The sequence below is a fragment of the Coffea eugenioides genome, chromosome 11, assembly GCF_003713205.1.
Source record: "Coffea eugenioides isolate CCC68of chromosome 11, Ceug_1.0, whole genome shotgun sequence".
In the NCBI taxonomy this organism is placed as follows: Eukaryota; Viridiplantae; Streptophyta; class Magnoliopsida; order Gentianales; family Rubiaceae; genus Coffea; species Coffea eugenioides.
In genome coordinates this window covers 42,952,021-42,967,374 of record NC_040045.1, presented here as the reverse complement: position 1 = coordinate 42,967,374, position 15,354 = coordinate 42,952,021, and the positions used below count along the sequence as shown (strand labels likewise).

The window sequence follows — 15,354 nt, the reverse complement described above, 5'->3', positions numbered from 1 at the left end:
AATCATGGAGGGCCACATCGGGCAGCACAGTGCAGTACCTAACTGTTTCATCCAACTTTTGTGTGCACTGTCTTTTTCCCCATCATTCGACATTTTGGACTGGTGGCCCCTTTTCACTTTTCACTATCTTTTCCCCTCTTGACTTCTTTATCTTTTCACCACTGTTCTTGCGAAGAAATTTTTTTTTTTGATGAGCAAAAAAGACCTCCATTTACGGTGCTAAAAAAAAAAAAAAATCTATTATGCATTGAGATTGAGAGAGGGATAAATCTTTTATACATATTGACAATGTATATATTAGCGACTCTAATGTATGATATATATGCAAAATTTAGTATCTAAATTCAAAATAAAATGATAGACATGCTTCAAGGTCGATTGGTGTATGCATTTGATAGCGTAGAAAAGATTAATTTTTGAGGGAGAGATCATTTTTTTTTAAATCTATTTTTATCCTAACTGTATGGTAGAAGTAAGTTTCCAGGGAATGAACTTTGCTACTCATAAATCACATAATTCATTTCATTATTCTCTAAATATATTTTCTATTTTATCTTTTCATATTTTCAATTCACACGTATCTATACTAACTGTTAAAATGAATAACACCAAAGTTTGTTTCCAAATAATTCAATTTGGATTGCAAATTTCTAAAGAAAAATTGCTATATTTTTCATGAATATATTTTTCAATCACCTTTTTACCTCACGTTTATCAAATCACTACAATAACTTTTCGACAAAAAATCCAGAAAAATGCAATCCAAGCACTACTGATCGAATGGATAATTTTGACTGTATTTCTTCAGCAACATTTTATGATTTTTTCAGCAAGGTTTTATCCCACGTACATAAATATCATACTATTTGATTACTTCTTGAATCCTAAATATGTAGCTTTTTTTTTTTTAAGAAAAAAAAAAAAAGATTCATCAAAAGGCTGTGAGAGAGTGGTCAATTCAAATGTATAGTAGCATTTGGAGTACTACTTTTGTGTTGGTTGGAGAACGGAGGTCACGTCAACATAAGTCTGAAAGTTGGTCCAAAATTGCTTTTGTTGATAATTGATAAAGCTACCTCACAAGAAATTTGTTAAATAAGCACAATATACTGATATACTACGGTAATTGTGTATTTCTCCCAAAAAATCTATAAATTATTAGTACCATAGTCCAATTTTAATTTTTTTTAATTTAGTGTGTGTGTGTATATATATATGTATGTAAGTATGTATATTCCCGTTTCCCTTTTTACCCCTACAGCAACTTCCTTAACGGTCAACAAACCACCCCCCTGGCTCCTTCACATCAATTTGGCGGGAGCCATTTTCCTTGGATTTCTCTCCAGCAATGGCAAATTTATAACAACCCAGATGAAGGAAACAGAATGAAACTTTTCTCTTTACCAAACTTAAACATCAAATCCTCTCGTTTACTTATCTCAAAAACCCATCTAAAACCCAGAACCGTAACGTCAACACCAACCTACAGACAGATTGAATCAAATTTTGCTTCTTTAAATTCCATCTATTCAGATCCTTTTTTTCCTCTTCTGGGCTTCTGCAAAACCATCTCTTCACTCAAAAAAATCCATGCCCTCGTGATAACTTACGGCCAAACCAATAATATTTTGGTTAAAACCAAATTACTTGGTTTATATGGCTTATTTGGGCAGGTGACAACCGCCCGTGTACTGTTCGATGATATTCCCAACCCGGATCTTTCTTCCTGTAAAGTGATGATTAGATGGTACTTTATGAATGATAAGTATGCGGATGTTATTGGGTTCTTTAATTGTTTTAGGAAAACTGTAAATATATTTGACAATGTTGTGTTCTCGATAGTGTTGAAGGCGTGTAGTGGACTGCACGATTTTGTTGAAGGCAGGAAAGTGCATTGTCATATAGTTAAGGTTGGTAATGCTGATAGCTTTGTTCTAACTGGACTCGTGGATATGTATGCTAAGTGTGGGGAGGTTGAATCTTCATGTGAAGTGTTTGAGGGGATTGCCCAGAGGAATGTAGTTTGCTGGACCTCGATGATTGTTGGGTACATGCAGAATGGTTGTGCTGAAGAAGCGCTCGTTTTGTTTAATAGGATGAGAGATGGAGCAGTTGAAGGCAATGAGTACACTTTGGGGAGTATAGTGACTGCATGTGCTAAATTGGCGGCTTTGCATCAGGGGAAATGGATTCATGGATATATCATCAAGAAGCAGGGAGAATTTAACTCCTACTTGGTTTCCGCTCTTGTGGATATGTATGTAAAGTGCGGGGATTTGACCGATGCTCGTTCAATTTTATTTGAGTTCTCCGAAGCGGATCTTGTGTCATGGACAGCAATGATTGTTGGGTATACACAGAATGGCTACCCAGATGAGGCATTAGATTTATTTGTACACAAGAAATGGGAAGCTGTTTTGCCCAATTCAGTTACTGTTTCAAGTGTGGTTTCTGCATGTGCTCAATTGGATAATTTGAACTTGGGTACATCAATTCATGGGCTTGGTATTAAACTTAGATTAGATGATGCTGCTGTGATAAATGCTCTGGTACATATGTATGGAAAGTGTGGTATGAAGAGAGATGCCCGTTATCTATTTGAGAATGTTTCACATAAGGATGTGATTGCTTGGAATTCAATTATATCTGGATATTCTTCGAATGATTCTGCACATGATGCAATTGCATTATTTCACCAAATGAGATCAGAATGTTTGCAGCCAGATGCAACTACAATGGTGTCTGTGCTCACAGCTTGTGCATCCCATGGAGCTCTGATAATTGGTTCTTCCCTTCATGCTTACTGTATCAAAGGAGGACTCTTGTCATCTACCTATATTGGCACTGCACTCCTAAATTTTTATGCTAAATGTGGCGATGCAAAATCTGCACGTGCAATTTTTGACAGGATGGTAGAAAAGAGCAGAGTTACATGGAGCGCGATGATCGGTGGTTATGGAATGCAGGGCGACTTCAACAATTCGTTGGCAATTTTGAATGATATGATGGGAGAAAATCTGGAACCAAATGACATAATATTCACAGCAATATTGTCAGCTTGCAGCCATACTGGGATGATACTTGAAGGGTGGAGCTTTTTTGCTAATATGTGTGAGAATTATAAGTTTGTTCCCACAATTAAGCATTATGCATGCATGATTGACCTGTTGGCTCGTGCAGGCAGGCTTGAGGAAGCCTTTGATTTCATGAACAAAATGCCTATTCAACCTGATGTTTCTCTGTTTGGAGCTTTTCTCAATGGATGTAGTATTTACTCTAGGTTTGATCTGGGGGAGTTGGCAGTAAGGAGAATGCTAGAGTTGCATCCTCGTGATGCTTGCTACTATGTACTTATGGCCAATCTGTATGCTTCTGATGGGAGGTGGAATCAGGCTCATCAGATGAGAAACATGATGAGGATAAAGGGTGTGAAGAAATCCCCTGGGTTTAGCAACTTCAATGTGAATTTTGATAGTGACTTCTATACTCCGCAGGTGGCATCTCTTCCTTAGTTGCAGATTTGAAGGAACATTAATAGTATTCCCGGAACCCCCAGATAAATGACATTCTTTTTCTTTGAGTATTACCTAGAATGGTACAGTTTGTGGTGAAAGACTACATGAGAGTCTCTTGGTACAGCTTCATCTGAGTCCTTCAAGATGGCAAAGCACTTGATTTGAGTGAAGGGTTTAGACAAATATACGCTGCGACTTTGAAGTACAAAAGATTTCAGGATAACGATTTGCTGACTTAGGTAGACATTTGACAAAGTTGTTTAGTATCAAATGTTGTCTGCTATTTTATGGCTTTAGATTTAAAATCCACATTCAAGATAAGTAGAATGCTGACCCTAGCCTTTTTAGTCTTCTGCAGGCATCTATGGAGCGGAAGTCAATTTCCTAGGGAATGATATTCAGTGAGCAGGCAGAAACTAGAAAGAGATGACAGGTCCAACTTTACAGACTCCGTTTGAATTGGATGGCCAAAACTCTCGGGGTTTGCTCTCAAGCCTTGAAAGTACCTGAAATTATGCAGGATCTAATGTGAACATAGTTGGGATAAATCTTCATCATTGTTCGAATTTGGGAACATTTAGCAGAAATTTTGGCATGAAACAAACTCGCATGTATTGAAAAGTACTTGTACAATGTGATGAATGTACATCACTCATTTTGATAATGAAGATGTTTATCAGCCCGCAAGGTTTCTGCAAGACCCAGGACTTAGCTATTCAGAACTTGTGACGTCATTCCTTTGCGCCTTGTACTTTCTAATTTCTCCAATTAATAAACATGATATATGGCTTACCTTGCTCAGAGCAGGTGCAATCAATCTTTGCAGCACATTTACAACTTACGAAAATCTTATTGGGTCGTTGATTTGTCATGATATGGCATGCAAGTGATGGTATCCCAAGTCTACTTCCATCTGCACATGCTAACATGCACAGTATAAGAGATGCACTGATAAACAGAGTTTAACTTTGGTGTCCAACTCGATTACTTACAGATTGTCAATCATCTCTGTCACTGTCTCAGCTCACGGAGATTGTAGCTCACACACAATTTATTGTATCTCCACCTCCTATTGATGATACCCTTATTCAAACAGGCCACAGGTACAAGTGCACTATATCCAGTTATCCGCGGAGGGCTGGATGACTAATCAAGAAGGCTAAACCAAAGACATTAAAGCAGTCAATGATTATCAGCCAGTTTCCCCTGAATTTGTTGACCACGCCAATTATGTAGTTGTCTGGACAGCATCAAAGTTCCCAGAACTGAGAACCAGATTTCAAATCTTGCTGGTGATTCATTTAGTATTATACTTGCTGCACCCTGCTTGAATCAAGTAACAGAAGCATCTAATTCAACAATCTTACTGAAACCCGAACTTAGAAAATTGGCTAACAAGTTGCAACCCTTTATCTGCAAATGCGACTTGTCATTTGCTCCAAATTTATGTATTTTCTTATCAATCTCAATCATACTGCAACCTTGGACCTTTTCTAGACCTATCCTTTTCATGGTTGACCTTATCATCCTAAATTTACCCCATTCTCCTCCTTCTGCATATAAGTTGGACAATAAAGTATAGTATCCAGTATCATCTGTCCTTATATTTAAAAGACTTTCTCTGATACTATTTATGACATCCATTCGTTGGTGGATTCTACAGCCATTCACTAGTGCAGCCCAAATACTTGCATCTACAGGGGATGGCATTGAAAGGATGACACTGTATGCTCCATTTAGATCACCAGCGCGACTTAGAAGATCAACTAGACAAGCATAGTGTTCAGAGTTAGGTTCAATGCCAAAATCATTTCTCATTGAATTAAAGAACTTCTTCCCTTCTTCCAAATTACCAGCATGGCTGCAAGCAGACAAGATATTCATGAATGTAATAGTATTTGGTCTTATTCCTGATTCTACCATTTCTTTGAATACTAAAATGGCCGCATCAACTTGACCATGCATCCCATAAGCTCCTAGTAAGGTACTCCATGACACCACACTCCTTTCCAGCATGCTATCAAAAACTTTTCTGGCTATCTGAAGGTCTCCACATTTTGCATACATGTCTATTAGAGCTGTATCAATATACATATCCTTTCTCATACCAGATGTAATCATCTTATGGTGAATCCATTTTCCTTTCCTTATATATCCTAGATTTGAGCAGGCTTGGATTGTACTCAGGAAGGTGACTTCATCCATTTCAAGAGCATATGCATACATTTCACTAAAAAGAGCTATGGCTTCTTCAGATTTACCATTTTGCAAAAGTCCAGTTATAAGAGTATTCCATGTTACAACACCTCTTTGTTTGGTGTCATCAAATGTCATGTGTGCTGAACCAAGCAGTCCACATTTACCGTACATGTCAATTAGTGAATTCTGGACAAACTCACTTGAGAATCCTGTCTTTAGAATACTACTATGTATCTGACATCCAAGCAGAGAAAATCCTATATCACCACATGCTGATATTACAGTTGATAGAGTAAATGAATCTGGCTGAATTCCTTCTACAAGCATTTGCTTAAAGAGCTTAATAGCCTCAATAGTCATTCCTTCCTGAGCATAATTTGATATGAGCAGGTTCCATGACACTACACGCCTGTCTTGAGTTACTTCAAAAACCTTGTGGCATTCCTTTAACTTTCCACAATTAGCATATAGATCTATCAATGCTGGTCCCATAAGATCATTCTCAGTGTCAACAGCAGTTCTAATGACAAAACCATGAATTGATTTTCCTTCTTTTAGCCGACCTAACCTAGAACAGGAACATACAGTAGACATCAAAGTGACTGCATTGGGTTCCACATTTGATCCTTGCATCTCAATAAACGTTCTTAAAGCCTCATGGTAGCATCTATTTTGATGATAGCACGAAATCATTGCTGTCCATAGAGATGTATTCTTGAAAGCAGCCTGGGTAAAAAGTCCCTCTGAACTACACATATCACCACATTTTCCATACATTGCAACAAGAGAAGTACCCAACGCCCCAACAATTTGAATATTTCTTCTAAGAACAAAACCATGAAGTGACCTTGCCAGTCTCCACAAACCCAACTCACCACAAGCCTCAGCTGCACTGAGCATGGTGACTTCATCAATTTCTGAACTTTCCATCATCATTTGACCAAAAATATGCAGCCCTTGACTAGCCCTTCCATTCTGCACGTAGCTAGATATGATCGAACTCCAGGAAACAACATCTCTCACAGACATATAATCAAACACTTTCCTTGCACTATCTAAACGTCCCATTTCACCATACATGTTCAACAAAGAGGTGTCAGTGAAAAAATCAGACACAAACCCACTTTTAATAATCCTCCCGTGAACCTTTTGGCCAAAACCCAAATCACCAATTGCAGAGCAAGCCCTTAAAACTGATGGATATATAAAGCTGCTAATTTGTGCCGATTTGTATATCATGCGGTGATACAAAGAAATAGATTCTTGAAAGAAGCCATTCCAAACATGGCATTTGACAATTACCCCCCACATGAAAGAATCTGGATTTTGAAAGTGATCAAAGACAAGTCTTGAAGATTCAAAAGGGCCCATTTGTGCATAGGACTCTATAAGCTTGGTGGAAGCAAGAGGGTCCATGTACAGTCCAGTGACTATGAGGTGTGCATGTATTTGGGTGAGCGTCGTGGAGGTTGAGCAAGCTCTAAACAGTCTCATGTACAATGTCATCTTTTTTAATACTGTATATGAACTGCCTAAAAATCCCAGCCTAAGTCATATATACAAGTTTCAATCTCTCATTGTGGTACCCAAGCTAGAGGATAGAGCAGAGGCAAGGTTTCTTGTTTTAAACTAGACTCGAAGGGGTAAAGCAATCGGGATTCAAGAGCACAGAGCGTCTTGCTATGAAGAACAACTTTCACCGCTCTGCAGTTTTTATATGAAGCAAGAATTACAAGCTTTCATCAGGAAGGTGATTAACCATATTAAACTCAGAGCTTTTGGAGCCATGTTTTGCGTTCATCAAAATTGGGATCACATATAAGTTATGTTTGATAAAATTCAATAATCCAGTTTTTAGAGAATCATGTTTGACAAAAGTTGGAACTAACCTGATAGAAGTTAAGAGCTACTTTGTATAGATTAACATAAAAGATAGGAAATGGCTAAATACATGTTCTTCAATCCTGAAATTCACACTCCAAATATCAATATGTTATTGAAGCCCTTGTCATTTATGTGTTTCCCTCTAATTTTTCTTTATTCCAAATTTATGCTTTCGCTCAATAGAAATAATTTCCAATTTTATACTTCCGTAATTCATAAACGCCATTTAATGACAGTAAACTTCATAGAAAAAAAAAAGTTTAATGCGATTAAAAATTTTTAGGCCAATCTAATGCGTGGTGTACGCGATTTCATTTTTCATTATGTAATGATAAACTTTTTCCAAACTATGCAAATGTTTTGACATCCGCATAAATCCTACTCAGGTCTTGATTATTAGTATTAGTACTATATACAAAAGAAAGAAGTAGGGAAAAGAAAAGAAAAGAAAAGAAAAGAAGTAGGTCTTGATTATTTCTATTCTTTTAGAAAAGAAAGAAGTAGGGAATAATTGAAAGAATAGTAGTAGTATGAAGTAAAATGATTGCTTTTGTGTGAAAGAATAAGTTGAAAACATGCTAGAAATGACTAATTCGTTGATTACATATTAGGGACTTTAATCTCGTATTGGTGCCCAAGATGTTACGTCAAATGGGGTGAATCAAACCCATCAATAAATTTTGCTATACAATTAAAATAGGAAAAATCGCCAATTTAGTCCTCAAACTATTTCACTTAAACCGATTTGGTCCCTTAATATTTTATCGCATGAATTAAGTCCCTTAACTAAAATTCTTGTGCCAACTGAGGACTTATACGGTGTCGCCACCAAAAACACATGTATCTGTATACAATTCAATGGCGAGGCAGGGTCTTTTTTGGAAATAAAGAAACACCAGTTGTATAGGCTACTGATTAAAAAGGCACGTGTTTCTGGAGTGGCTTGATTCTCATCTCGGAAAGTTTGCCGATATTTTAGGAAACTAAACTTGCGATTACAAATGAAATTAGCCCACCAGCTATTGGACAGCTGCTTACAAGGATGTAGGATGTATATGTTTTGATCTTTGTAGTATTTAGACCTGCCACGTGGCAAAACAGGTACTCCATTATAGTTTCCTTAAGTTCATAAAACCCAGATGTTTAATAGCTACCACAATAACAAAGCAAACTTCACTGAGGCATTTCATCGAACACCTTTGCCGCATTTAATCATTACTAGCAATTTTAATCGATTTGGACCCTGAGAACTTCACCTCCTCACTTCCCTTAAAAAAGGTCCCATACGGCGATGTTTATGAGGGTTCCAGGGCAGGCGACGTTGCTCAAAAAATCACACTGCCCCTGTAAACTGTACCATTGATTATTATGAAAGCTACAGTAACTATAAGAGACGTCAATAATGCAGATGGCAAGATAAATGATGGAGGCGTGTAAGGATGGTTTCCTGGCCCGGAATCTGATTTTAAGATTAGAAATAACATATTCACCACACAAGTTTGAAGAAATACATATTCACTAGGCGGTCGTAAACCTCGCTAGGAAGGAAATGAAGGGGATAAAGATGGTGGTTCTGATGATGATGTTTTACTAATTTTCCCAGTAAGATTTTTTATTTTTATTTTTTTTGGTTAACAAAAATCCCTCCCGAAAGAGTAGGAAAAGGACAGAGCTTTTTGAGTTCAGAAATATTCCAGGAGATGTTTGGATTGACTTCTAATGCCGATTTCTTTGCATTTGTCAGTGCTGTTTGCCAAGTTTTGTTACAGTTTTATGGGGCTCACATATATAGGATTTGGGTTGTGTATGTTGAGCATACAATGAGCTGAGCACAAGGGCGTGAGCTCCTGAGCATGGACGGTGCTGTAACAAGAAGAGGAGGGGAGTGCTAGCTGAACTCATACCAGTGCCCATTTACACTAGCATTTAAGGATTATTCCACTGGAACTAGCAGAGTAGGAATCTTCCTCGTACAGTCCTCGCCGTTGAACAGATAGACATCAATTGGCACATCTGTAAAATATCTCGTTACAAATTGTATTAAAATAAGAGGTGTGGTTCGCTACCTAGTCCCAAGTGATGGACATTCTTGCACAACGAAAAATTTAAGGGAGCATTCCCTAAGAAGCTGTACAACCTTCTTGATTTGGATGTCTTGAGCATAAAACTGGAACATGTTAGCACAGTACATTTACCACGAGCATCTCCTTTGCGGCCTCAATTTTTTCAGGGGCGGTTTCAGGATGCTCTGCCTTTAAGCTTGCGTTAGTTTTTTCATGATTTATAGGATAACATATCCGCATACTAAATCTCTGAACAAAGCCAACATGCTAAATTATTCCAGTAGCAAATCCTACAGTCCAACAAAGAATCAGGACATCTGTTTCTGTACAGTAAAACAAACTACTCGAGTTTACAAAAGCAGCATTGAATTTGGCCCTCAAGATCTCCACTGACTACTTTTCCTTGTGTTACACGCATTAATCAGAGGTAATGTACAACTCCTGGTTAAAGATGCTCCAGACGAGCTGCTCAAGAGCGTTTCATACTGAAGAAGTTGTGTCAATATCTATTGCAAAATGGTACAAAAAAATGGTTTCTGCCTCTCCTGAAGCTCCTTGACTCCCATCTAGCACTATGCCATTCAGATGTCATCTCCATTCTGCTCATTGTCCGGATCATAGGGAATCTCATGCCGTGGCCTGTTGCATTTTTCCCTCAGCTGCTTGATTGGGATGAAGTCTCCAGCAGCATCCGTCCCATAAAACAAGAACGACGCATAGGGATGGTCAAATCTTTCCTACACATAGGCAAGCAGGATTTTATCAAAGCAAGTTACAAGATGAACATAACCCTCTTTTATTAGGAGGTGATTATTATCCTCACCATGTCTGGTTTATCTGGAGCACATAAATTCTCCTCCGGAACTGCAGAATAAGACAAAATATGCAAAATCAATTAGAGAAACAGAAATTGGACATAAAAGAGATAGAAACCTAAGAAGTGGACTAGTAAGATTTTGTTGAACGATAAACAGGAAAAAAGTTAACCGTCAGGGATGAGAACTTACCATATGCAACTAACAGATTGGGGTCCATGTACACATCAACCAAAACCTGTGGAACAATAGACGAGCTTGAATAGAAAATCTCATGTTCGTAAAAGCAAATCTTGCTATCATACACAAATAAAGACTGCCAAATCAACTAGAACTCTGATCTTTGTGTGCCATTTAATATGATAAAAGAACTCTGCCACGTTTCTTCAATAAGGGAACTTTTCTGATTATCAGGTACAAGTTTCTCAACTCTTGGAATGAGAAAGATATCCCCATGAGCCATTAATAAAACTACATTCAGAAAATCTCATGTTTTTCAACAACATAGTCAGTTAGGATGTGAGAAAAAAGATATGGCCACCTCCGGTGGAAGAAGAAAGTATTCTGTAGAAATTTCCCACAGCATGCTATACAGCTAAAAGTCCAATCAATTGTAAAACCTGGTAAAATGGTTGATCTGGACCACGAGTCAACTTATAAACATTTGCGGTCTCCATCCATGATTTTGTTTCACAGCAGACTGGATCCATACCACAGATTACTGCTCGATATTCTGTAATTTGTAAAGCAGGTTCAAAACAGAAAAGATCAATTTCCCATCTAAAACCAAATGAACCACAGATTCCTGAGAAGCTAAACACGTGCATTTTTTCCTTCATGCCAAACAGAAAATTTAATTCCCAGTTCGATATAGCTTACAACTAGCATAAAAGACAATTACTACACACTCCCCCACCAAATGCATCACCCTATCGTCTTGTTTACCATGTCAACATGTTTTCTCCACACTTATCAATAGTCCAGCCTAGCTCCCTGCTTTCGTTGACAAAAGTTTTTGGACAAATTATGCTACAAGATACTGTATTAGGCTGACATGAATACATATCATTATAATAATTTTTTAGCTATATCAAGTAGAGAAATTAGATAAATTTGTCTCTACATCCTGATATTTTGTAAAGCCATCTCGCTGGTGGATAACCTATGATAGTTTGCTCCTGAACTAAACCGTCTGCTTTTTGGAATGTGTTGTGTCATCAAAACCCAGCATTTTGTTGAAGTTGCTGATAAGATGAAGAGAGTGATATCGATTTCTTGAGATTGTCAAATATCTAAGGAAGAAAGAATGAAATGAATAAAAAAGCCAGGTCACATTTTTACCAAATGTCTTATGCCTGACTTTCTGCCCCAAACGAAATGCATACTGAGCATTCTGATATGCTTGCGCTTTCACCGATGCAGCTAAGGACTCTGACTCAAATTTTGAAATTTCATCTCTTAATTCAGCTGCCAAACTGTAGTTTTCACTTTCAATTGCATTCTGCAGATCTGCTCTGGAGGAACAAGAGAGACAGATTGACATATGAAATAAAGAATATTAGAAATTAGCAAATTAGGAAGGCAAAGCACAAGATTCATAACTGGACTTGAAGGCGCAGTTATGAAAAGCATAAGCCTATAACAGGGAAACACTATAAGAGACGCACTTTAGGCGTAAGATGCTTATAGCCATGTCTTGAACTTCACTTTTTGAGGTTGTACCCTTTCTTGTTTCTTGCTGTCTGATGACCTCTTCTTCAACCTTCAGAAAATCAGATGGAGATGCAGAGGTTTCAGTTACCACACCAATTTTCAAATTCATACATGGTCAAAAGAAATGCTTGCACTAAAGATTTTCTTTTTTTCCCTTTCACTGTTGTAATGGTTGCAGCCTGCAGGAATCAGGTACACTGGCAAGAGAACTTGCTTTCACAGTATTAAATTCCATAATTAGGTGTTGCAAAGTTGTGACGTCCTTGTTTGCAATCCAAGAAGAAGTCAACAGCAGAGATGTAAAATTTACCTCATTAAGCTTGTCTCTCAATTGTTTCGCAATGTCATACTGCTCCAAGTTCAAAGCATACTGCAGATACATACAACAAGAAATTCATTTGTGCAATTTTTCTTAGTCAGATGGGAGTACAATAAATGAACTATAAATATCAGCTGGAGAAAAGAGGCGTTAAAAACCTGTACTCGAGTTGCCAAGTCCAGTTGGAAAAAGAACATCAATATATCCTCATTGGCGCTATCACTACGCTCAGAAGCTGCATTCAGCCCCTGATTATTTCCTTTAAACGGCCACCCAACATTAACCCTCACATTTCGGCACCCTCCTAAGTCTGACTGACCAATAAACAGTAAGCTTTGGCTGAAATGATGCCAAAGATTCTGTTTTTCAACACCAAAACTCATCTGGGATTCTTTCATTTGCCCAAAAGGTTTCCTCCAAACAGGGAAGGAACCAAAACAACCACCATATCTGGAGGTAGCCAAGGTGCTTGCCGGCATACTTTGCACCATTGCTTGAAAAAGCAAACACACAGCAGCTACACAAATACGGCCCTTTCGTTAGTCTTCCCTCCATAAATATTACATGAAAGATATCGCCAAAAAAAAAAGCACTTAAAAATCATGTTTTTTTTGGGGTAATTTGTACGCATTTCGTTTAATTCATCTTTCCACCATAATTTTCTACAACTATATTGAACACTTGCTGAAATCATTATCAGTAATCTGGCCCAAGAGAACCCCCGAAGTAAAATGAAGCAGAAATTCACCAAACCAAAAACACAAAAATTCACAGCTGATTCAGCAAAAACACAAGACAAGAAAGAAACAAAATATAACTTCTGTGTTGGGCCTTACCTTAATTGATAATTGAGCAAAGTCGAAAATGAATGCAGCCCTTTTCAAGTTCACTTTGATATTTCTCTTTCTGGGACTTTCTTCGATACTCGAAACATATTGGATTTAAAAAGTCATGAACAAATACACTTCAGTTATCAGAGTCCCAGAAAAAAATGATTTTTTTTTTCTTTTTACCCTCCAGTAGATTAATACTAGAGGTGGCAAAATGGGCGGGATGGGCGGGATTTGATTGGGTTTGAGATGGAACCGAGTCATATGGGTTTGGGCCCAACCTTATCCATATGTGTTTTGGGACTAACTTGGGCCGGATCACTTTGGGATGAGTTTAGATTGATCCCGCCCAATACCCAAATCTATTTTATACATATTTTTTTTCCTTTAATTCATTTTTTATTTTTTATATAAATTTAATATTTTTGATTTATTAAATTTCTTTTAGTTTTATTAAATAAACATGCAAGTGCTTTATACTCAAGATTCCCACCAAAAATTGGATTAACAAATAAAGGAAAAAATAGATATACAACCATATTCCAACATATATCAAGATGGTCAAGGTACTTAGGGTGTTGAATATTTATCCTCATCATTGTCCAAGGATGACAGGTCTAAATTGACTGAAATGCTGGAAATTCTTGTGGATAATGACTAGGAAGACTACTAGATTATATTCGTTAGTATGATTATAAAAATTGTTAAAGATAATTTTTGAATCTAAGACTCCGTTTGGATTGGCTATTTTTTCAAAAAATAAGTTTTTCAAATACAATATTACAGTAATATACAATAATTCAAAAAATATCCCATCCATATTAGTATATCAAATATTTCAAAAAAAAATTTTATAGTAAAAATTTTTCATATACATTACTACAATAAAATATTTCAAAAACACCCCCCAAAAATAACTAATCCAAACGGAGCCCTTGCTATTTGAGCCTAATGGGTACCCAAGTATTTCCCAAGATTTTCCATCAATTAATGAGTACAATTGGGATTTGTCCCATTTTAAACCCAATATCAAATTTCAGTACCCATCCCGCCCAAAGTCCCCATGGGCATGGGTAACCCATTGATAATGATAGTATTTGATAGTGATAGTATTTATTTTTTTTTTGTCAACACAGGGGTGTCCAGGTCAATTCTTACGGAGCCCGACTAATCCCCTGTGGCCCGGGAGAGGAGGCCTCACTCCACACCGAATACGTTAACAGCGGGACTCGAACAAAGTCACCATACCCTAAGGAGGGGGAGCGGACCGCTCGAGTTATCCCGTAGGGACAGAAGACCAGCCACGTAAAGTGACAAGTTTGTGGGAGGCAGGGGTTGAACCCCTGACCTCCAGCATCACCAAAGAGGGTGATGACCACTGGACCAAATAGCCAGTGGCTGATAGTGATAGTAGAACAGTGATAGTAGAATAGGGGTGATTTAGGATATTTGAAAACTCTAGTGTTAAAGATTCAAAACAATTGTGCCTACAAGAGGTGCAAAGTGAAAATGACTATTGGCAAAGTGCAAAGTGAAATTGTGGAGGAAATGGCTATTGGCAGTTGTAAAATTTGTTATTGACACTCCAATTATTGTTTAGTTAATTAATTCACCCTAAAAGGCTAACAGGCTAAAAGATACCCCCTGCCCATTATTTAGACACCCCGTACACTGCAAAGATGGGCAATAGGATTAGATTTATGGGTAAAAGATTATTGTTACTGCAATTATTTAATAAACGGTGTTACCATATTGTTAATAAATTATAATTTATTGTTAACTACTTGTACAGCAGTGAATTACAAGTGTTGTTATACCACATAAACAAAATTACTTTTTACACTTACGATCGTTTTTTGCCACTTTCCCTTATATATGTATGACCATTTCTGTTAGCAAGAATAGGAAGAATGACAATAAAAGTATCAATAATAATATTCACCCTTTTCAAAATAAACTTTTACAATTCTAGAATAAAAGTTCAAATTCAAGTAAAAGCGTTCCACTAGATAAGAT

The 15,354-nt window shown here is 37.3% G+C and overlaps 3 protein-coding genes across 4 annotated transcripts; 1 reads left to right on the top strand and 2 right to left on the bottom strand.

Moving 5' to 3' along the window:
* The first annotated feature begins 1,331 nt into the window (after window positions 1–1,331).
* On the top strand, window positions 1,332–4,179 carry LOC113751410 (pentatricopeptide repeat-containing protein At2g03380, mitochondrial). 2 transcript variants are annotated; one of them, XM_027295423.1, is made up of 2 exons: window positions 1,332–3,754; window positions 3,874–4,179. In XM_027295423.1, the coding sequence occupies exon 1, from the start codon at window positions 1,386–1,388 to the stop codon at window positions 3,510–3,512; it is 2,127 nt and encodes a 708-aa protein (XP_027151224.1). In that variant the 5' UTR covers window positions 1,332–1,385; the 3' UTR covers window positions 3,513–3,754; window positions 3,874–4,179. The 2 variants fall into 2 exon arrangements, with proteins under 2 accessions (XP_027151224.1, XP_027151223.1); XM_027295422.1 differs by having other exon boundaries at window positions 3,864–4,179.
* Window positions 4,180–4,264: 85 nt separating this feature from the next.
* On the bottom strand, window positions 4,265–7,244 carry LOC113751409 (putative pentatricopeptide repeat-containing protein At1g69350, mitochondrial). The gene has a single exon (XM_027295421.1). The coding sequence runs from the start codon at window positions 7,218–7,220 to the stop codon at window positions 4,848–4,850; it is 2,373 nt and encodes a 790-aa protein (XP_027151222.1). The 5' UTR covers window positions 7,221–7,244; the 3' UTR covers window positions 4,265–4,847.
* A 2,665-nt stretch (window positions 7,245–9,909) lies between these two features.
* On the bottom strand, window positions 9,910–13,521 carry LOC113751758 (clp protease adapter protein ClpF, chloroplastic). Its single transcript, XM_027295877.1, has 9 exons — window positions 13,345–13,521; window positions 12,667–13,025; window positions 12,500–12,559; window positions 12,144–12,238; window positions 11,818–11,990; window positions 11,097–11,209; window positions 10,669–10,714; window positions 10,485–10,525; window positions 9,910–10,398 (listed from the first exon to the last, which is right to left on the bottom strand). Exons 2-9 carry the CDS (start codon window positions 12,997–12,999, stop codon window positions 10,243–10,245), a joined length of 1,017 nt encoding a protein of 338 aa, XP_027151678.1. The 5' UTR covers window positions 13,000–13,025; window positions 13,345–13,521; the 3' UTR covers window positions 9,910–10,242.
* Window positions 13,522–15,354: the final 1,833 nt, after the last annotated feature.